Below are 21,797 nucleotides of genomic sequence, written 5' to 3' on the forward strand. Positions count from 1 at the left end.
AGTTCCAATGTGCCCTATTCTAGTCTAAAGGCTTCTAGTTCTTTCAGTTTAATGTTCCTGCAAAAACAAGGTGTTATATCATACCAGGAGGGTCCGTGTGACTTTTATTCACATACCGTCTGTCAACACTGACACCAACACTCATTCCTAGCACAATTTTCGCATGACTGTTGGTCTCGGTGGGCTGCATCAAAAAACTAGAAAGCCCTAGGAAGAAACAATCCATATATTTGTGCTTCCCAGTAAAATGCCTGTTCACAACTGAAATGGTGAAAGAATGAGTGACACCATCTGTGGTACATGGTAAACAAACACTTCCCAGCAACAAACATGGAACGACTTATCCTTTTATGACCATGTTCATACATATTGCAGCCAGAGATTTGAGAGCATGCGTGTCAGTTGCAATTGATAACACCACCTGTGTCTTTTGCCATTTAAGTTAAATGCTAGATTCCGCTTCCCCACCATGGGATCATTTCCTGTTGGGTGCATAGGGCTAATACATGCAAGGGAAACCTCCAGCCTATGGGCTGGAATAAGCTTGCTAAGGGTCCTGATTTGGCTCACAGTATTGTTTTTCGTCTGGCCAAACCCACCTGTCCCACACTTGCTCCACAAATGCAAAGGGAAGCAATTGGGAACCTTAAAGCATGTTCATGGTTATACTTCGGCAAGCAGAGCTTGCTTTTAAATTTGGCACTGAATGCCAGCCTCAGTGGGACTGCTTCCACTCAAGACCTCCTGCAGAAGGCTGTGTTTGCAGTCAGTGCTGGGTTTAAATTCATGCTGAGACCAATGCCCCACTTTCAGTGGGAATCTTTGCAGCCCTAGCTTGAATTCAAGCCCACAGCTGTAAAGTTTCTTCCTTTGCATTCCCAATGTAAACAAAAGCTGGGGTTCATGGAATAATTGGGGGCAGTTTTGAGTACATTCCCAATTCTTCCTTCCAAAGTCTTATTCACTTGATTCCCTATGATGCCAGGTGATTGAGTGGTCACATCTTTCTGGATCCAGTTTCCCACCCCTGGACCAAGAGAAACAAAAGATAAGAACATTGTTCCGGTTCCTTGAAAGCCACTTTTGGTTGATAGGACTGTATATCTTTGGAGCAAATCCTGTTTAACTGCCATTGGTCACTGCCCAAATTGCCATGATTGTTTGAAAGCAGGCAGAGCCACTCCAGACTCCATGGGACTCAGGAAGCCCTCGATACCTGATTTCACATCTCAACCATCCAAGATCAGAGGCGATTCATATTGCATTTTTTAAACTAGTGGTTTTATCCAACCTATGTTAGCCATGTCTTTCAGTATGTCTACTCTGAGAATATATTTGTTTTTTTATATATATAAAAAATCATGAATAGTGGTATACAAATATTTGTATAAATCAACAAAAAATTTAAAAGTAAAATGTGAATTTTACTCTTGATGGGCTTGGTGCTGTAGGGAAAGAAAGAAAGGCAAGACACTTGTTCCTATTGAGTAACTTTACTTTATTTTTGTTTAGAATGCATGTGGATTTTTCCTTTTGAGTTTTCCTTTCTTTCTTGCCTGCCCTACCCCATCTCTGTTCACTAATTGGCATTTGTTACTAGGCAACTACCCAGCAATGGAGTGATGGGTTTCTCAAGGGCAAGAGTTCCAGATGAGACTGAACCGAACCCTCGGAGTTCTGTAGTGGATCAGAAGGTAATTCAACCCCCCGTTTCAAAGGGGCATCCTCTGTGCATAGAACTAGAGAGATCAAATTCTGTTTGCTAATATTGCAGCCATGCTTGTTGGCATCCATCTGTCTTTGGAGACAATGGAGGGTGAAGTCAAACTGTCAGAAGGTTATAGCGCCTGCACAGTAGCTGTAGACACTGATACAGGAGAGACATGTTTTGTTGCAGCTGGGGCAAATGAAGGCGTCTGGTTGTGCTGCTGCAGATGTGCCATGGCGTTTCTTCTCTCTACACTCCTCGCAGTGGTCATTCCTCCTCTGGTCACTACAAGGGGTGCACAACTTTTCTGTCTCCAGGCACTGTGTTCATCTGCAAGGGATTCACACATGGCGGGATTGATGTTGCCAGCTTTAATGTCACATTTGCAGACATCTTTGTAACGCAGAGTCTGTCTGCCAATGGACCTAGTGCCTGAAGCCAGCACCCCATAGAGCACGCCCTTGGGGATCCTGCCATCTTCTGTGGCAATATTGCTAATATTACCCTTTGCAAGCATCATACAAGGATGGGGTGCTATAGAAACTGGCCCTGGGAAAGTACTAAGGCAGAAAGATAGTGGCTGACCCAAGACAAAGTCATTTGACCCATTCTGAATTCCCACAGTCTCCCGTGTAGTTTCTACTGACCCCTAATGTTCCAGGCAAGCTTTGCATCCCATAATAATTTGTAGTTGCTGTCCTCATTGGCTGGAAAGCAGGAAGTGATACAGTCATACCTCAGGTTACAGACGCTTCGGGTTACGTGATTTTGGGTTGTGCACTGCACCAAACCTGGAAGTACCGGAACGGGTTACTTCCAGGTTTCGGCGCTTGCACATGTGCAGAAGTGCTAAATCGTGCTATGTGCATGTGCAGAAGCACCGAATCACAACCCATGCATGTGCAGACGTGGCGCTGCGGGTTGCGGACACTGCAGGTTGCGAACATGCTTCCCGCATAGATCACGTTCGCAACCCGAGCATCCACTGTACTTCCAGTTTCCTGCATGCTAGTCTGTACATTTGGATTCTACCCCTAATTACTCATACTTTGGAATGAACGTGCTAAACGTGCTAGCCATATTTTATCCTTACATTTTATGAGAATTAGAGTAATCAGGTTAAGGGAGGGAATTATGAAAGGCTATTAAACCAGATTAAATGTCTATTAGATCAATGCTTCATTTACACTTCCGTGGCACAGCAAAGCATTTAAACCTTGTGTGAGCATGTAGAGAAACTAGCCTTCTGAACTTTTGCTGTTGCTCCACTCGCTTTTGACCCTGGCCCCTCACACCACTGGCACATGGCCCTCAGAAGGAAGTGTGTCCGTCAGGCTGAAATGTGTTCTCATCCCTGACTTGTGAAAACTGGAGTAATCAGATTGAAAAGGTATTTTAAAAATTCATAGAATTGTAGAGTGGGAAGGGACCACAACGGTCATCTAGTCCAACCTCCTGCAATGCAGAAATCTTTTTGCCCAACATGGAACTCAAACCCATGATCCTGTGCTTAAGAGTCTCAGAGGCAGATGTTCCAATGAAAACAGAGCAGCAGCCAGTTTAGGTGAATCCCTACAAGACAACCTAGGAAAGTATTAAGCCCACAGACCTATATAAATAGGAATTTGCCAGCCAGCAGAATGCCATTGTTGTGTTCCCTGGCTGATTCTGGGTCCCATGGAAAAGAAGGCAAGGCAGGTCAGAAGTTGTAGGACCACAGATAAGTCCAAGTGAGCAACTTGTTCCAGGAAGTCCCAATCTGCTAGGAGCAGACTGAGGCCTTTTTGACCAGACTTACATCCTCCCCTTGTGGTGAAATCCAGAGTCTGACTCCAGGACTTCAAAGCACCCCACCCCCTGACATTATTAGTGGCATCAGGTGACAGGCAGGTGTGTGGCCTCACTCACCTGTCAAATTTGGCCTGTGGAGGGGGGGGAGTTCCCCACCCATGGTCTAAATGTATGCTGTGGATGTGACCTAGGTCATAACCACTTATTGCAGAAGATCTCAATTCTTCTAGAAACACCAGTTTCTGAAACAAATTTTGTGGTTGTCAAGAAACCAGCGCTCCTCTGTAACTATCACTTAAGCTTGCCCTTCTGTTTAGCTGTTGTTTGAGAGCGAGGTGGCTCTGCAACATTTGATGATGGGTTATGCTTTGTAAATATAAGGGGATTGTATTATCTCCTCAAAGAGTTGTAGGATTGGAGCTTGGTCAGCATGTCGAGAATTTGGTTAGTGATACTTTCCTTCCCCATCACAGGTCTACAATTTCCAGGGTTTCGAGAATGGCTATTAAGCCAATTTGGCTGTGATGTAGATAGGGCCTAAAGTCGGGGTGCGTGAAGATTGCCCAAGCCTTCAAAAGGCACCAGTGCATTGAAGCAGAGTTGGGAGCATGGCAAGGGGGTGAGGATAGGAGAAGGCATACAAACCTCCTTCCCTTTCTTCTTCTTCCTCCTCCTCCCTGCTCCTATTCCAAGAGCTGAATCTGTAAGAAGGTTTGCAGAACTCAAAAGAGAGGAAGAATTGCAATTCATGTTTTACTTTTGTGGTTTCTTAAGCTAAGCAGGAGGCAAAATGCTTCCTGGCCTCCTTCTCATTTCCACATTTTCCAATTAGCGATTTGGCTTTTGAAACATCAGGCTGTTCCTACTTAAGATTCACGGTTTGCCTGCAAACATACAGGCTGGCACCCGCAGATGCTTAGCTCCAGTCCATTGTTTATCTCTTGTAGCAAACCACACAGAAGACTGGTTTCTATCTTTGGTGCCAGCCATAAAATACATCTCTGTGGGTTATTGCTTCAGCAGAGCTTAGAGGGGGAACGGCTGCGCAAAGGCTATCAGCATCCATCTTGGTTCTTAATGGGAGCCTCATCCTTCCCAGAACTGTCAGGCATTCAAACACTGCAGCCTTCACAGGCATCTGGAGCATTCCAGCTGTCATGGGACCAGAGGACTGGAAGAGGTCAGAGATCACCTACTGGCAGCCAGGTCCATAGCCAGTCATTTCATGGCATGCACTCGCCATAAACAATCCATGTGACAGAGCATTGGAGTTCAGAACATAAGAAGAAGCCTGCTCCTATTGCACATCTTAATTTTAAAAAAGGGCTTTTTAATTAAAATAAGCTTGCACATTGTACATCCTCACAGGTGGCAGTAGGTTAATTACCTACCAGCTGTGCAATTGGCTCTGCATTTGTGCTCATGCACCCACACAGGGTTCTGCCCAACTTGGGGGCCACAGGGAGGCTCACTGGGGCCTACCCTGCAAGGCCTGTCACAGCCACAGGTAGGCCTGGGGGGCATTGTAGTCGCAGGAAGGCCTGGCGGGTCCTGCCATATTATTATTATTATTATTATTATTATTATTATTATTATTATTATTATTAAGGTAAAGGGACCCCTGACCATTAGGTCCAGTTGTGGCCGACTCTGGGGTTGTGGTGCTCATCTCGCTTTATTGGCCGAGGGAGCCGGCGTACAGCTTCCGGGTCATGTGGCCAGCATGACTAAGCCGCTCAGAGAGAACAGACACGCTGATGGAGGCTCTGTGTATAGACAGAAGCCTGGAAGCCAATGAAGGTCTTTCAGGACCGGTGTTATATGGTCTCGGCGGCCACTCCCAGTCCCCAGTCTAGCTGCTGCATTCTGGATTGGTTGTAGTTTCCGGGTCACCTTCAAAGGTAGTCCCACATGGAGCGCATGGCAGTAGTCCAAGCGGGAGATAACCGGAGCATGCACCACTACATGGCAGGGAGGGTCTCATCCTGCGTACCAGATGGAGCTGATAAACAGTGGGGTGACAAAATGCAACTCAATGCTGCCTGTGGAACAGAGCAGGGTTGAGCTTCATTGCGACGCGTCCCCTTCCCGGCGATAGGCCAGGCTCTCCCCGCCCATGTCCCGCCCTTGGGGGGGGCTTCCTTGCCTCATGAGCAGCAGCACATCTTCGAGCACAGCCACACGCACACACTGAGGGGGGCAACATTTGGCGACTCCCAAGTCTATCCCAAGCCATCAGGATAAGGAGGCGAGCTGTGCTGCTTTGCCGGCGGTCTTCCCCCCTTCTCCCTTCATTTTGACAGCTCAGTGGAGTCTCCCCAGAGACTCGCCTTGGCACCATCATTACATGTTTCTTTGCCGAGGCCTTTGGCCATTAAATAATCACCAGTGGCCAACAGGCAGGTGCAAAATGCGCCTGGCTAATTTCAAATACTGGCATGTAGCTTCTGCCCACAAATCAGTTTTGCAAAATGCACAGTGGCAACCAAGACAGGACTCTTTGTCAGCCACAAGAGAACACTTTTAATATAGACATCGACTTCATACAAGACATGTGGTTTTGGTTTGACTCGTGGTCTAGTTGTACATTTTCCAAGAAAAAAACTCAAAAAATCTTTTCAGAAATTCACTGAAGTTTCCAGGTGAAATATTTCCTATAGGAGAAACAGATAGTTATCAGCACTACTTGCTTTCTTCAGAGACTCTTTCCAAAGATGCATACATGACGTGGCCTGTGCGAGAAGAAGATTCGTTTTAGCCCAGGTCTGTCCTCCTTTGCCAAACCTTGAGCACTGCATTCCTCATCAGCTGTAGCTCTGCCTTATCCATTTCTGTACTGCTTCCATGTGATTTTTGATACTGGCTCTCGTAGGAACGCCTCGGTTTTAAGTCAGAGAGTTGGTCTAGAAGTCTGGAGCAGGGTGTTCTCCCCGCTCCATGCAAATTCTCCCTTCTTCCTCTTACCTATTTTATTTGTGGGGAGGGGGCTTCAGCAGCAGCCACAGCGGTGCAGAAGCCATACCGTGCAAGAAAGAAGGAATCCCTGAATGTGTGAATGGTCTGTCACAGACCAAACGACCAGGGACGGGCTTCAAGAAGCCATTGCAGGAAGTCCCAGGTGAGCAGAGGGCTCTTGGGCTCAAATCCTGTTTGTGACCAGGGGTGGCCCGATGGGGGGCAGGGGGCAGCTGCCCCAGGTGCCATCCTGAAGGGGGGGTGACATTCCAACGCGCCCCCTGCCTGCGCCCCCCAAACCCGCAAATCGCGAGCGGCAAAGCATAGAGTGGCAAAGCAATGAAATCCCCCTGTCCCCTTACCTGTGAGGCGAGAGGCCGTCGTCTCAGTTCCAGTCCCTCCCGGGATATGGCGGCTCCCAGGCTGAACCTTCTCCTCGTTGCAAAACAAAGGGAGACATCAGCCGGCGCCTGCCCAGCCACGCAAGCCCCAGTTTGGGGCAGGAGGGTGGGGACCTAGGAAGGGGGCATTTCATCCTGCCTGATCTTATAAGCTGCCCCACCCTGAACTCCTCCGTGCGGGCGTCTGGGCTCCGTCCCGACCGGCCTGGCGCAGAGGCAGCAGCCAAAGTCTCCCCTGGCTCCGGAATAACTCTTGAGGTGTTATTGATGCTGCTTCTGTGCCAAGTACGGCCGGGAAGGAGCCATGCCCACACAGGGAACAGATGGAGGGTGAGGCAGGCGAGGATCAGGGGCCAGGAACCACCGTGATGGTCTGTTGTTCTTCGTCCCGGGAGCAGGCGCCGGAGCCTCATCCCTGGAGGTGTGGTCCTGTGGAGGAAGCAGGAAGCATCTGATGAGAAGGGGCTGGGGTGGATGAAAAATTACTGTCCCATTTTTGATGACCCCCCAAAAGAAGTTCCACAAGGGCCCCTTCCTTCTGTCCCAGTACCTGATGTTTGCCATGTCCCTCCAGGGATTTTGCCAGAATGAAGTAGACGTTGGGGAAAGGCTCCCTCCCTGCAAAGGAAATGGAGGAATCAGCAAGCACCTGGATCCCAGATGATAGCACCAGTCTGGCACATGAGGGAGGGGGGACACGGGAAGGAAACATTCCTAAAATATGGGGCACTCAGTTGGCATTTCCACTTACCTAAAGTAGGAGCCTTTCCCCCCTCATTCTGGTGGGCCTCTCACCTAAGGAAAAAACAAGCTCTGTTAGTCTGATTGCTTGGAGTATTTGGAACCAGATTAATATATATATGATAATATTTATTATTATCATCTATATATTTAGACATATTTATGAGCCAATTTTGTGCCCCACCCCTCACCTGCACCCCTGGCGGGGGTCCACCTCACCACCCCCTGGCTAGGGCCCTGCCTGGACCACAGAGAAACTCTCTCTATAAAACTATAGGGATCTCTAAATCAGGCCTTCCTCCTCCACCCCCAAGATCACTGGGAAACACTTCCCCTGCCACACAAGGTCACAACATACCTCCGGATTTTGCTGGGTTTCCCTGCACCACAGGGCTGCTGCTGGTTCCCCAAACCACGGCCCTGCAAAGGAAGAAGGACATTGTATTCTCTAGGGGGGCAGAACAAGCACCCTGCCAGGCTGCCCATGCCCACGTCACCACAGGCTGCCAACCAGCTCCTGCCTGGGCACCTGACCCCTGGCTTGGAAGGAGGGGGGCGAGGGGCTGGGGCGAGATGGGACTGCAACCCCCAACCCAGCCCTGTTTCACTCAGGTCAGCGCCATGACCTCCCTGCACATGTGGGGAATGGATTCCCCATGGAATTTACCTACCATAATCTCCAATGGTTCATTCACTTTTTGTGCCCCTCCTTCCTCCTTCATGGTTTGCCTCTGCAGCAGCCTATTATGTCCTAGGAGACAGAAAGGAAAAATAAAAAACAGAGGAAAAGGTTACAGGTGGGAAATATAAAAGTTATGATGCTGGAAGATGAGCTCCTCAGGTCGGAAGGCGTCCAACAAGCTACTGAGGAAGAGCGGAGGACAAGTACAAGTAGATTCAGAGCTGATGAAGCGGCTGGACCAAAGCCGAAAGGTCGCTCAGTTGCGGATATGTCTGGAAGCGAAAGGAAAGTCCAATGCTGTAAAGAAAAATATTGCATAGGAACCTGGAATGTAAGAACCATGAACCTTGGTAAGCTGGATGTGGTCAAAAATGAGATGGCAAGAATAAATATTGACATCCTGGGCAGCAGTGAACTAAAATGGACGGGAATGGGCGAATTCAGTTCGGATGACCATCACATCTACTACTGTGGGCAAGAATCCCATAAAAGAAATGGAGTGGCCCTCATAGTCAACAAAAGAGTGGCGAAAGCTGTACTGGGATGCAATCTCAAAAATGATAGAATGATCTCAATACGAATCCAAGGCAGACCAATTCTATGAAGACTTACAACACCTTATAGAAATGACACCAAAGACGGATGTTCTTCTCATTATAGGGGATTGGAATGCTAAAGTAGGGAGTCAAGACATAAAAGGAACAACTGGCAAGTTTGGCCTTGGAGAGCAAAATGAAGCAGGGCAAAGGCTAATAGAGTTCTGCCAAGAGAACAAGCTGGTCATCACAAACACTCTTTTCCAACAACACAAGAGACGACTCTACACGTGGACATCACCAGATGGGCAGCATCAAAAACATATTGATTATATTCTCTGCAGCCAAAGATGGAGAAGCTCTATACAGTCAGCAAAAACAAGACCTGGAGCTAACTGTGGCTCAGATCATCAGCTTCTTATTGCAAAATTCAAGCTTAAACTGAAGAAAGTAGGAAAAACCACTGGGCCGGTAAGATACAATTGTGGCGATCACACAGGGTCCCCGGACGTTCGACGGTCTATTGATCCCTGTGCCACCACTGTGATTGCCTCTTCGCTGCCACCAACCCGTTTCTCCCGGGTACACACGGAGTCCAGACAGTTGTTAACATTAACAAATAATCAAGTTTATTTGTATAAGCATGAACAAGTAACAACTTCATACTGATTATTCCAACTATCTATGTGACTCCACCTAACAATTCCTCTCACTCTCTCACAATACAACTCGACCAACCCACAGACTTATCCTCCCTCTTACTTCTCCAACTGCCAACCCTCAACTGACAACTAACTTCCACACACCTCCAACTCTAACTTTTACTCCTCCCCTTGCGTTCCCACTGGCCAATCACATCACACTCATTTAACCCTTTCCTTATGACCCACCTAGGAGGCAAACGCCACATAAATCTAAATCAAATCCCTTATGAATACACAGTGGAAGGGAGGAACAGGTTTAAGGATTTAGATTTGCTGGACAGAGTGCCTGAAGAACTATGAGTGGAGGCTCGTAACATTATACAGGAGGCAGCAACGAAAACCATCCCAATGAAAAGGAAATGCAAGAAAGCAAAGTGGCTGTCCAACGTGGCCTTACAAATAGCAGGGGAGAGAAGGCAAGCAAAATGCGAGGGAGATAGTGAAAGATACAGGAAATTGAATGCAGATTTCCAAAAAATAGCAAGGAGAGACAAGAGGGCCTTCTTAAACAAGCAATGCAAAGAAATAGAGGGAAACAATAGAATGGGAAAAACCAGAGATCTGTTCAAGAAAATTGGAGATATGAAAGGAACGTTTCATTCAAAGATTACCATAATAAAGGACAAAAGTGGTAAGGACCAAACAGAAGCAGAAGACATCAAGAAGAGGTGGCAAGAATACACAGAGGAATTATACCAGAAAGATATGGATGTCTTGCACATCCATATTGCTGACCTTGAGCCAGACATCCTGGAGAGTGAAGTCAAATGGGCCTTAGAAAGCACTGCTAATAACAAGGCCAGTGGAAGTGATGATAATCCAGCTGAACGATTTAAAATTTTAAAAGATGATGCTGTTAAGGTGCTACACTCAATATGACAGTAAGTTTGGAAAACTCAGCAGTGGCCAGAGGATTGGAGAAGCTCAATCTACATCCCAATCCCAAAGAAGGGCAGTGCCAAAGAATGCTCCAACTATTGCACTCATTTCACACTCTAGCAAGGTTGTACTTAAAATTCTACAAGGCAGGCTTAAGCTATATGTGGACCGAGAACAAAAACAAAAACGAAAATCATTCCAATGAAAAGGAAATGCAAGAAGGGGAAGAAATGAAGGTAGTGAGAGATTTTACTTTCTTGGGCTCTGTGATCACTGCAGATGGTGACAGCAGCCACAAAATTAAAAGACGCCTGCTTCTTGGGAGAAAAGCAAAGACAAACCTAGACAGCAACTTAAAAAGCAGAGACATCACCTTGCTGACAAAGGTCCGTATAGTTAAAGCCATGGTTTTCCCAGTAGTGATGTATGAAAGTGAGAGCTGGACCATAAAGAAGGCTGATCGCCAAAGAATGGATGCTTTTGAATTATGGTGCTGGAGGAGACTCTTGAGAGTCCCATGGACTGCAAGAAGATCAAACCGATCCATTCTGAAGGAAATCAGCCCTGAGTGTTCACTGGAAGGACAGATTGTGAAGCTGAGGCTCCAATACTTTGGCCACCTCATGAGAAGAAAAGACTCCCTGGAAAAGACCCTGGTGCTGGGAAAGATGGAGGGCACAAGGAGAGGGGGCGACAGAGGACGAGATGGTGGGACAGTATTCTCAAAGCTACCAACATGAGTTTGACCAAACCACGGGAGACAGTGGAAGATAGGAGTGCCTGGAGTCCATGGGGTCACGAAGAGGCGGATACGACTAAATGACTAAACAACAACAAGTTGCTTTGGGAGACGATAATCAGGCATAGCCCAGTTCTGTGAATCTTGGAGGGGGGTGAGGCATCTGGGTTTTAGCAATGCAGTGGTACCTCGGGTTAAGAACTTAATTCGTTCTGGATGTCTGTTCTTAACCTGAAACTGTTCTTAACCTGAGGTACCACCTTAGCTAATGGGGCCTCCACTGCCGCCGTGCAATTTCTGTCCTCATCCTGAAGCAAAGTTCTTAACCTGAGGTACTATTTCTGTACAAGCCAAGCCCTGGCTCCATGGCTCACCTGAGTTAAGAGAATCCTCTTGCCTCCAAGTTGGGAGAGACCCCCTTTTTTCAGCACTGAACGGCCACATGCTGAGAGCAATGGCGGCTGTGCTGCTGCTTCTAAGTCCAGCTCAGCTTCAGCCCCCCCCCCCCTTGTGCCCCCTTCTAGAACCAACCGCTCTCAACCGACTCTCAACTGCCCCGCTTTCAAACTTCCTTTCCAAGCCTCCTTCCATCTTCCGTCTCCACCAGAATTCCACTCTCTCTCTTCCCCCTCCCTCCCTGCTTGACATTCCCTTTGGAATTGTAATAGCATCACCTCACAATAATAATATTGCCACTCACCTCCTCTAGGCCTCCTACCTTGAGATTCCATCTTTCTCTACCATCTCTCACTGTCATCTGACAGGCATCCCCCTTGCAGGGCACTATAAGGCTTGCTTGCAAAGCAGCACTTTGTGACATCAGCGGGCAAACAGGGACCAGGCTGCTGGGTTGACCGGCACCTGAATGAAGAAAAATAAAACCAGGGGGGTCAAAGTGTGCTGGGATGAGGCCCCCGTGGGTCAGGCCAGAGGGGGCTGCTGGGGTGTGTGGACGTGCCTCCCCTTCATCTGCATCTTGCTCCCCCGCCCGTTCCTTCAGCTGCTTGAGAGAATCATAGCATGGTCGAGTTGGAAGGGATGCCAAGGGTCATCTAGTCCAACCCCCGGCAGTGCAAGGATCCTGCCCACTGCCAGCCCCTGGCTGGGCTCCACACTCCCACCACCTGCTGGATGCACAGACCCCTTGCCATTCTGCATGGGGTGGGGAAAGGGGAGAGAGAGATGTTTTGCTTCCTGTCCCTCCGGACATGGATATGAGAGCCCTGTCAATATCTCAAGGGCATCACAGGGAGGAAGCTTGTTTTCTCCTGCTCCAGAGGCCCTCAGGACCTGAAGCCATGGCTTCAAGTGACCAGAAAGGAGATTCCAACTCCAGGAAGAACTTTTTGACAGCAAGAGCTGTTTGACAGTGGGAGGAAATCCCTCAGAAGGCGGTAAGACTCTCCTTCCTTGGAGGTTTTTCAGCAGAGCTTGGACGGCCATCTGCCATGGGTTCTTGAGCTGAGATTCCTGCATTGCAGGGGGTTGGACTAGAGGACCCTCGGGGTCCCTCGCAACTCAACAATTCTAGGATCCTCTGATTTAAAGTGCATCCAGTGAGCATTTAAAGCACATGACGTCCCCCAAATGATCCTGGGCATTGCAGATTCCCTCCCAGAGAGGCCAGTGTGGTGTAGTGGTTAAGAGCGGTGGACTCGTAATCTGGTGAACCGGGTTCGATTCCCCACTCCTCCACATGCAGCTGCTGGGTGACCTTGGGCCAGCCACACTTCTCTGAAGTCTCTCAGCCCCACTCACCTCACAGAGTGTTTGTTGTGGGGGAGGAAGGGAAAGGAGAATGTTATCCCCTTTGAGACTCCTTAAGGGGGAGTGAAAGGTGGGATATCAAATCCAAACTCTTCTTTTTCTTCTCCTCCTCCTCCTCATAGACCTGCAAATCCCAGAAGCCCTAACAAACTACAATTCCCAGGATCCTTTGGGGAAGACACCTGCTTTTTAGAACAGAGAGGAGAACCTGCAGCTGACTTCCCCCAATTTCCTAGGAACCAGGAACGGGAAGTTCAAGTGCTTCTAAGAGGATGACTTCACAGAGCAGGGGGGATAAAATATTGCTCCAAAAGTTGGCTGCCTCCCCTGGATGTACATTTCCAAAATAGAAGATGAAAAACAAAATACAGCAAGAGTGTTGTGCAGGCTCCTATTTGTTATGTGCAAACAGCTTTAGATACCTATGAGGTCCATAAATTACCATGTAGCATATATTCAACACAAAAAGCAGTGGCAATTTGTTGTTGACAAAGGACAGCTGGACATATAAAGGGCCCCATTACCTTCAGTATCTTAGGGCCTCATCAAACCTAAATCCGGCTCTGCATTGGACGTTCGGCTTCCAAAGAACGTTCGCAAACCAGAACACTCACTTCTGGGGTTGCGGCAATTGGGAGCCAAAATGTTCGAGTCACAAGGTGTTTGAGATCCAAGGTACAACTGTATGTTCTAAAGTTTTTTTAAAAAATGCTTTCAGCTTTAGGTCTTTGCTGAATGAAATGGTCTTAAATAGATGCCGTGAGCTATCTTGAGCAGTTGTGGAAAGATTTTGAGTATTTCAAATAAACAAACGGCAGTGAGTGAAGCCATCAGTACGATCAGTCCTGAGACCAAAAGACTCTGCAATACTCCCAAATTTATGTCAGGATAATACTTCCTAGGGCTGAGCCTTCAAATCTGCTCAGATTTGGCGATGAAATGTATTTTTAACCAATTCTATGTAGGAAACCCCCCAATAGTGAGCCCACCTACTCCTACCATCTGGAACTAAAGACCTGGGTTTTCAGATCAGAGGATAGGACTTCAGGTCTGGTTTCCACTTCTGCTCCTTTCCTTTTTTCTTGTTGAAAACAGCACCTTCCAGTATTCCAGTTGCTAGTTGTGGTCCTACCCTGTCTTTTCTCCCCCACCTTTAGCACATATATTCTCAGTGGAGGAACCGGCTTCATGAGTCACGGTTATAAGCCGGTTTATTACAAAACCGACTAAGAATGTGTTTTTAAACAAAGATCTCTGCTTGGAATGTAGGGATAAGGAGAGACGCTTTGAAAGTGAAGCAAAACTCAGCCGTTCTCCCAGCACTGAGGCTCAGCCACATGGAGACTAATCCTGTACATAAGATTAATGTTGTCGGCTTCATGTTGCATCTGTGATGTTCTATCATGTCATTGTTATTTATTGTTTGTAAGCCAAACTGTCAGGGGTCCTTTACCAAGCCTCAGCACCACTGCCAAATAAAAAGGTCCCCCTCCTCCCAGCCACCTTTCTGGCTTCACCTGGAAGAAAGGGGTTGTGGGTAGAGCTTCCCAAGGAGAAGATCATAAGAGGCGCTCTTGCAAGGTGAAGCAATCTCTGAGATTCACCCTTCTTCTAGTTTTGATGCTGGCTTCTTAAAGAGACTCCACCTCATTACCCTGCTGCTGGAATGCTAATGCTTCTTTGGCTCTGTGTCATGGGGGCCTGAGAGGATGGATTAGATATCATTTGCGAAGTGCTTTGAAGATGAACTTCACTGTATAAACATGGAGCATTACTAGTGTCCTTTAAGCAGCTCCCATCCATCAGAATCCTATTTCCAGTGTCATTTTATTTTATTACATTTTTTCCTGATGCGCTGACATTCCTGCCATAATCTGATTTTCATTAGCTGTGATGTACTACAGAGATTTGGACTTCCAACATTCACCAGCATTTGTTACCATAAGTGTTACCACAAGTGAGCATTGCTACATGCTGGGAGGAAGGGAGGGGAGGATAGCTTGACTTCTGGTCACAGAACAGCTCTTAAAAAGTTGTCGTTGTGTGCAGGGTTATGTTGCAGGAAAGCTCAGCTGCAGTTCTCAGGAACGATTCTGGGGCATGAACAACCAAAACTATCTTCTCCCAGACCTGTTGCAACAGAGCCAGGTTTCGAATTGTTCAGCAAACCAGCTGAAAGTTGCTCCGAACCACTTTCCGGAACCTCAGAGCAAGCCTATTCCCAACAAGGTAAATGTCACATATTATGACAATAAACAAACTGAAATGCAATCCTTCCTTTGAGATTCAAACTTCTCTGAATTATATAATGCAGTTCTCCAATCAAAAAAGCATACACACACAAAATGCACATCGTAATGAAAATAACATACAAAACTACTAGGGGAAATGCCTTGCAAAAATGTGTAATAGGAGAAGTTGTGTGCAAAAATTCATATCTCAGGACAGTTGCGCTGGCTTGACCCTGTGATTGAGGGGGACTAGCACCACCAATGTGCTGACGTCATGTGCAACATGCTCATGCTGTGTGTATATTCCGCATGACTTGCTGACATCATTTGCGCATGCCGCCTGGCATATTATGCACATGCTGCGCAAGTTATGTGAGCATGTCGCACAACGTGACTATTGAGTTGTTGATGTTTTTGTTAGTTTTAGATGTCCAGCAATGTCTAAAATGTCATATATTTTGAAGCCCTGTAGTAACTCTGTTTTATCCTGAGGGGTGATAGATATTGGCCATTAGCATTCCATTGCATCTTGCCAGAAGTTTTGGTCTGCATTGCTATGGATCTGCAGGGAGGCTGTGCCAGTTACTTGAGGTTGTTATACGTTCCAAATTAAAGGAAAGCATTTATGTTCATTTACTTCAGTCTTCTCCTTTCAGCTGTTTTGGAAGGGAGATTTAATGGTGAATCATGTGTGTCTGTGTGGTGGTGAAGAGAAATAACCTGCCCAACACATGTTATTGCTGTATAATTTTTATAGATGTGAAAGAACTAGATTTATCTACCCTTTGTTTTTGTTTTTGTTTTCCTTTCCAATGAAGCTTTAGAGTACAATCCACTGCTAATCATCCAGATTTCTAATAGTTAGATCCACTTCCACCTTCTAGAATCAGAGAGTCATAGAAATGTAGAGTTAGAAAGCACCACAATGATCATCTAGTCTAAATGCAGGAATCTATTTGCCCAACATGGGGCTTGAACCCATCAACCTGAGATTAAGGGCCACATGCTCTACCAACAGAGCTACCCCAGCTGGAACTTCTACACACCTTCCATTCCAGACCCCTGATAAGTACCCAGTCTTACTGGATGTCTGGAAGGGGTTTCAGAGCAGTGGGCCAGACTCTACTACTCACTCAACTAGGGCTCTGGTCAGATCTACTGCTCCTTCCCATATTACCCCACTTTCTTCTTCACAGCCTAGGTGCCTTTCTAGTAGCATTGGCCACAGAGTATCTTAGTGCAGCAACCCAGCAGAATGCAATGTACATAAGCTCTGCAGTGATACCTCGGTTTACGAACAGCCCTGTTTGGGTTACAAACTTCCGCAAAACCAGAAGTCTATGAACTTTACCTCAGTCTAGGAACGGAATCCGGATGGTGGAAGGGCACCGGCGGTGGGAGACCTCATTAGGGAAAGTGCAGCTTCAGTTTAAGAACGGGCTTCCGGAACAGATTAAGTTCGTAAACCAAGGTACCACTGTAATTAAGTTGTGGTATCACTTTCAAAGCAAGGTTTTAGCTTCGTTTGGGGTTTTTTTAAGGAGGGTGTTGAAGTAGAACCATCCATCCCAGAGACAGCAGCCTGTCCCAACCCTGGGCCTCCAGATCTTGTTGGACTACAACTCCCATCATCCCTGACCACCAGTTCTGCTGTCTTAAGAATTATGGGAGTTGTAGTCCATCAGCATCTGGGGGTCCAAGGCTGGGAAAGGTCACTGTATAGTATACCTGTAGCACCATCAATGCAGTCGGTTGTGATTAAGTTCCTTTGTTTCATCTTAATTTCCCCCCCCCCATTTTAGGCACCGAGCACTAACAACACCCCCTCAAAAAATAGTTCCTCATCTACGACATCATTCACATCATTCATAGATCCTAGGCTTCTACAAATGTCACCTCCTTCAAGTCCAACTGGACCAAACTGTGGTTCTTGTGAGTACAGTTTCTTTTATTGCAGAGCATGCCATATTTGCCTCTTTTGGAGGGGAGGAGTGAAATTGTGTCCTCCCTCAAAGAGGGCACGTGTTGCGGTGAGACCTGGAAACCGATCCCCTGTGTTGTGGGTAGGTAAGATTGGTCAGCCACAACACCCGATTGGTAGGTCCCTCGTTGCTGGGTGTAATCTGGCCAATGGGGTGCAGTCCAAATGGATCGAGGGACCTATATATGCCCATGCACGTGACCCAGAGCTTCTTCTTTCAGATCGTGCATTAGGAAACACCCACCCACCTCTCCCTACTTTTTGGGCTGTGCGCTTCACCTTGCTATGCCGTCGTGTGTCGTCTGTTGTTGGGACAGGGGCACAGCAGGAATTTTCCCCACTTGGCTGATTGGCTGTTGCCATTTGGGTTTCACCTGCCGCATAGCAAATCGTCACAACTTTTAAGGTTGTGGATAGGCTCTGGTTCAGGTGATAGGGATGGGGGAATGGTCTTGCCATCCCTATGCGAAGGGTATTCCATTAAAGGAATCCAGGGACTCAACTTGGTTTGGTCAACCCCTGAGAGGGGGTTGTGCCCATGCCTGGGTCCACATCTGGGTGGTGGAGATAGCCTGTTCCCAATTTTTCACTTATCCAGGTGTTCAGCCTTGACTGACCTATGCTGGTGCCCTGGGTCAGCGCTACCTGCCTGGCAGGGAGCTAGTCCTCAATGGTAGCATTCGCTTGTAAATGATGGTTTTCCATAATCAGGTGACTCTTACTTTGCTTCTCCCCTGGCACTAGTGGAACAAACCACAATTCCTGAGTAGGGATAAGGGAGAAATTCAGTTTGGTTGCACATCTAAAGATGAACTTACCTAATTTGCACTTTCTGAAACAATGCACGAACCAAAGCAAAGGCATCCTTCATAATGTGCCCTTCTCCAAATTTTACAAAGCAGGACTCCAGTCAAGCAATGTGTACAAAAATACACATATGAACAACAAAAGTGTGCATATAAATGCATATATTAGTGAAAACGACATACAAAAATGCACTACATATGGTGGAAGTTGCTTTGAAAAAATATGTACATTAGGCAAAAATGCATACAAAAAGGTGTATATCAGGACTAAACTGAAATGTTGTCTTTTAAATCACAAACTGATTTGGAAATGTAGAGAACTGAACTTAAGATTAGAAAGATGAGAAACTGGGAGAAACTGAAATTGACATAGTCACCCATCCGAATCCCGGTCTCAGTCTTACAAGGATCATGGCTTGCTCCACTCCAAGCAAGAGTGGACTTGGGTCTTTCAAATTTATGCATCACCAATATTTGATTCCCCCTGCACCTCCTGCCTACTGTACTGCTCAGTTCACTACATCATAGTTGCAACACCCTGGAGAACTCCCTAGGCCCATTGCCCAGTGCGGCAGAACTAGTCGCACTACTCTAATCCACCTCTGCTCCAAGCCAAACTTCGGTTTTGGCTTCCCATTCATGGTTTATTCAAGTGAACCACGAATGGTAAACCATTATGTATGGTTTTCCGTGACCTGCAAATTCGCCTGGTAGAAGGTGGACTCCCAGCAGGCAAGCACCTTATTTACTTAGATAATTCTTTGTTCTTTGGGCTGAATACACTGGTCTGTCACATTTTCTGGTGCCAATATGGAATGTCGGTGCATAGGGAATACCATGCAAATAGTTGCTTCAAAGGAATGACTTTTGTCAAGACTGACAAAACTCCCTGTACCCCACCTGCTCTGATCCTAAACATTATCAGGCTCCTTCCAGTGGTTGCTATTTGTATTTTTAAAATGTGTACACATTAAATGCAAATGAATAGCATCACTTGTGGTCTGGCCCTTAGGTCACATCCACACCATAAATTTAAAGCAAATGCTCTCTCACAAAGCTATAGTTCGCAGCATCATTAACAAGCCACGGCTCCCTGGATTCCTTGGAGGAAGCAATGTGCTTTAAATGTATATTGTGGATGTGACATATTAGATGTCATTCAAAAAGAGATTAGAAATCCTGCTTTCATGAGGGGCACACTTAGAGTGTGGGGCACAGTTGCCTCACAAGCCATGTGTTGTGCAAGAAAACATAACAATCGTTTTATAAAAACTCTCTGCTTCTCTTCCCCAGCATCCAGTGTGAAACCAGAGCCCACCAGCAGGCAAAACGCAAGGAAAGGCTCGGTGGTCAACGTGAACCCCACCAATATCCGGCCACAGAGTGACAGCCCAGAAATCCGCAAATACAAAAAGAAGTTCAACTCTGAGATCTTGTGTTCCGCATTGTGGGGTAAGAAAGTTTATCTGAAGCAGAAATAGATGGCTTGCGATTCTGGGGTTCTTGGAGGCTTGTTCAGATCTTTAAAAATATAGGGGGAAGGGCCAAAACACCCTGGAAGAGCACAATCCTGGGTTCAATCCCCAGCATCTCCAGGTAGGAGTGGGAAAGACTTTCACCTGAAACCCTGGAGAGCTGCTGCCAGTCAGTGTAGCCAATATTGCAGCAAGATGAACCAATAGCCTAACTCATTGCAAGGCAGCTTCCTATGTTGCTATTATTACTTGTTAGATTTATATACTGCTCTTCATCAAAGGGCCACAGGGTGGTTCACAGAATTATATATATATATATATATATATATAATATTTTATTAGGTTTTATCAATAGAAAAGTCCAGAAAAACACAAAAACGAAGAAGATACAAATTTACAAAATACAAAAATACAGACATTAAACCCCCCAAAAAGAAAAAGAAAAAACACATATAAAAAAACACAAAAATTCCCTCTTTCTTAATTTCTCATCTTTAGTTAACTTATTTTCCTGACTTCCTCACGTCTCCCATTTTTGTATCCCTTTTAAAAATTGGTTCAGCAAATTCATGTCCTATTTGTTTATCTATTATTAATCCCATCTTACATTTTACCTTGTTGCTACCTTCAATTCATTTCAATGTCATCAGCATTCAAAAATTTTACAATATTTCTGCAAATAAGTTTTAAATTTCCTCCAATCTTCTTCCACCGACTCTTCTCCCTGGTCTCAGATTCTGCCAGTCATTTCCGCCCACAGAATAAAGTACCGGATAAAAACAAGTATATAATTAAAACACAACAGCAAAGCCATAGCCTCCCCCTTCCCACAGACACATTTAAAATATTCATCAACCCAAGCCATGGTTAAAAAGGAACGTTTTCGCCTGGCACCTAAAATATATATAATGAAGGTGCCTGGTGAAGCTCCCTGGGGAGAGCATCCCACAAACAGGGAGCCACCACAGAAAAGGCCCGTTCTCATGTTGCCACCTTCTGGACCTCTCTTGGAAGAGGCACACGAAGAAGGGTGAACACAGAGTCCAGAACGGTTTATATGGGAGAGAGGCGGTCCTTGGGGTATTGCAGTCCTGTTTCCGTTCCCATTCAGTAAATTGCCCTGTTCCTGCTCACCCTGATTGTTGAGTTGAAGTGTCCTGGAATGCAGCTGGACCACTTACTAGCAAGGCAAGATCAGCAGTAAAGCATCAGAGGAGCTGTCCAAAAGGAGATGTTGCTTGAGCAACAGCTAGGTAGCAACTGAGTTTTTGTAACCCAGTCTTACCCATTTCTGGAGCATCAGTAGGGACCTGGTCTAGAGCATGTGTCAGTTTTTTGCTTCTTTCTGCCTCTCAAGTCATGCCCAGAGATGGGAGGTCTTGTGATACCAGTACATTTTCTGTCCTGGGCAGTAACTTGAGCCCATCACTTTCTGAAGTGGAGAACACTCTGCAACAGAAATCCTGGAAGGGGTGTTGGAAGGTTTGCAGGATTGCAGTCTTGTGGCATCCACCAGCGCATCCCAGCTACCATTGGTCTTAGAATGTACTATGATCCTCAGTGCCATTCTCTGCCTCTGAGCTGGCCTTGACATGAAGCCCAGTTTCCTACATCTGAGTGTGATATACCGAAATGCTGGATGGACTGCACCACCTGTCATTTAAAGATCCGTCCTCATTATTGATGCCTTAGCTCCCCATCAGCTTTAATTTTCCATCTTCCTGACACCAGGCAGCACGACGACAAGCTCCATGGAGCTGATACAATATTTTACCCACACCTCCTGCCTTGATTCGAGCCTTAAATGAGAAACAAAATAAATGAATGAAATGCCGGAAGAAATTATCCCAGGAAATGTAGATTTACAGTTTACAGCTCTCTGGGTTTCATGTGATGTATGTTTGGAGGACGCCAAGATTTTAAATTAAGAACAGAGTACCATAGCAAAGCTGGTAATGATATGTGTGCTGAGCTGGAGAGCACTATGTTCTTACCAGCCCATTGCTAGCATTCCGCTGCTTTTTCTCTCTTTTTTGTGCTGCGTAATACCTTATGCCATCTCATTATTTCCGCCAGGAACACTTCGATAAGAAACCTTATCAAACATGGCAACCAAATGGAAGCCTCGCCCGTTGAGTGTCAGCCCGAATCCGCAGTCCCCTCAACACTTCTGCTGGCTTGAAAACAATTTAACTGTAGACACATACTTGAGGGTCTCTCCCAGAGAAATTTTGCAAGTCTTGTTTAACTTCTTAGGATGTTTCTTGAGAGTGGGTACCCCACTCCAAGTGACATTTCATGGCAAATCTATGGGAACTCAAAAATTGTTACCTTGCAATGGTCCCTTCTCTCCCCACAAAAGCTAACTGGCAGAGCAATCCTAACCATGCCTACTCAGAAG

At 46.4% G+C, this 21,797-nt stretch overlaps 1 protein-coding gene and 2 long non-coding RNA genes across 4 annotated transcripts in view; 1 reads left to right on the forward strand and 2 right to left on the reverse strand.

The window, feature by feature from the left end:
- The window catches only part of NRK (Nik related kinase), a 128,683-nt gene that overhangs the window by 69,383 nt on the left and 37,503 nt on the right, over positions 1-21,797 (forward strand). The window contains exons 21-24 of the mRNA XM_081178941.1: positions 1,601-1,694; positions 14,953-15,132; positions 16,937-17,066; positions 19,215-19,373. Coding sequence (XP_081035067.1) covers positions 1,601-1,694; positions 14,953-15,132; positions 16,937-17,066; positions 19,215-19,373 — 563 coding nt within the window. The remainder of the gene's footprint in view (positions 1-1,600; positions 1,695-14,952; positions 15,133-16,936; positions 17,067-19,214; positions 19,374-21,797) is intronic.
- Positions 5,997-6,795, reverse strand: LOC308578595. Its single transcript, XR_014004010.1, has 2 exons — positions 6,464-6,795; positions 5,997-6,231 (listed from the first exon to the last, which is right to left on the reverse strand). It is a non-coding gene; the product is annotated as an uncharacterized lncRNA (long non-coding RNA).
- LOC308578593 lies at positions 7,130-8,257 on the reverse strand. 2 transcript variants are annotated; one of them, XR_014004007.1, is made up of 4 exons: positions 7,788-8,257; positions 7,607-7,650; positions 7,406-7,473; positions 7,130-7,284 (listed from the first exon to the last, which is right to left on the reverse strand). It is a non-coding gene; the product is annotated as an uncharacterized lncRNA (long non-coding RNA). The 2 variants fall into 2 exon arrangements; XR_014004008.1 differs by having other exon boundaries at positions 7,130-7,473.

Source organism: Podarcis bocagei, assembly GCF_964188305.1.
Source record: "Podarcis bocagei genome assembly, chromosome: Z".
NCBI lineage: Eukaryota > Metazoa > Chordata > Lepidosauria > Squamata > Lacertidae > Podarcis > Podarcis bocagei.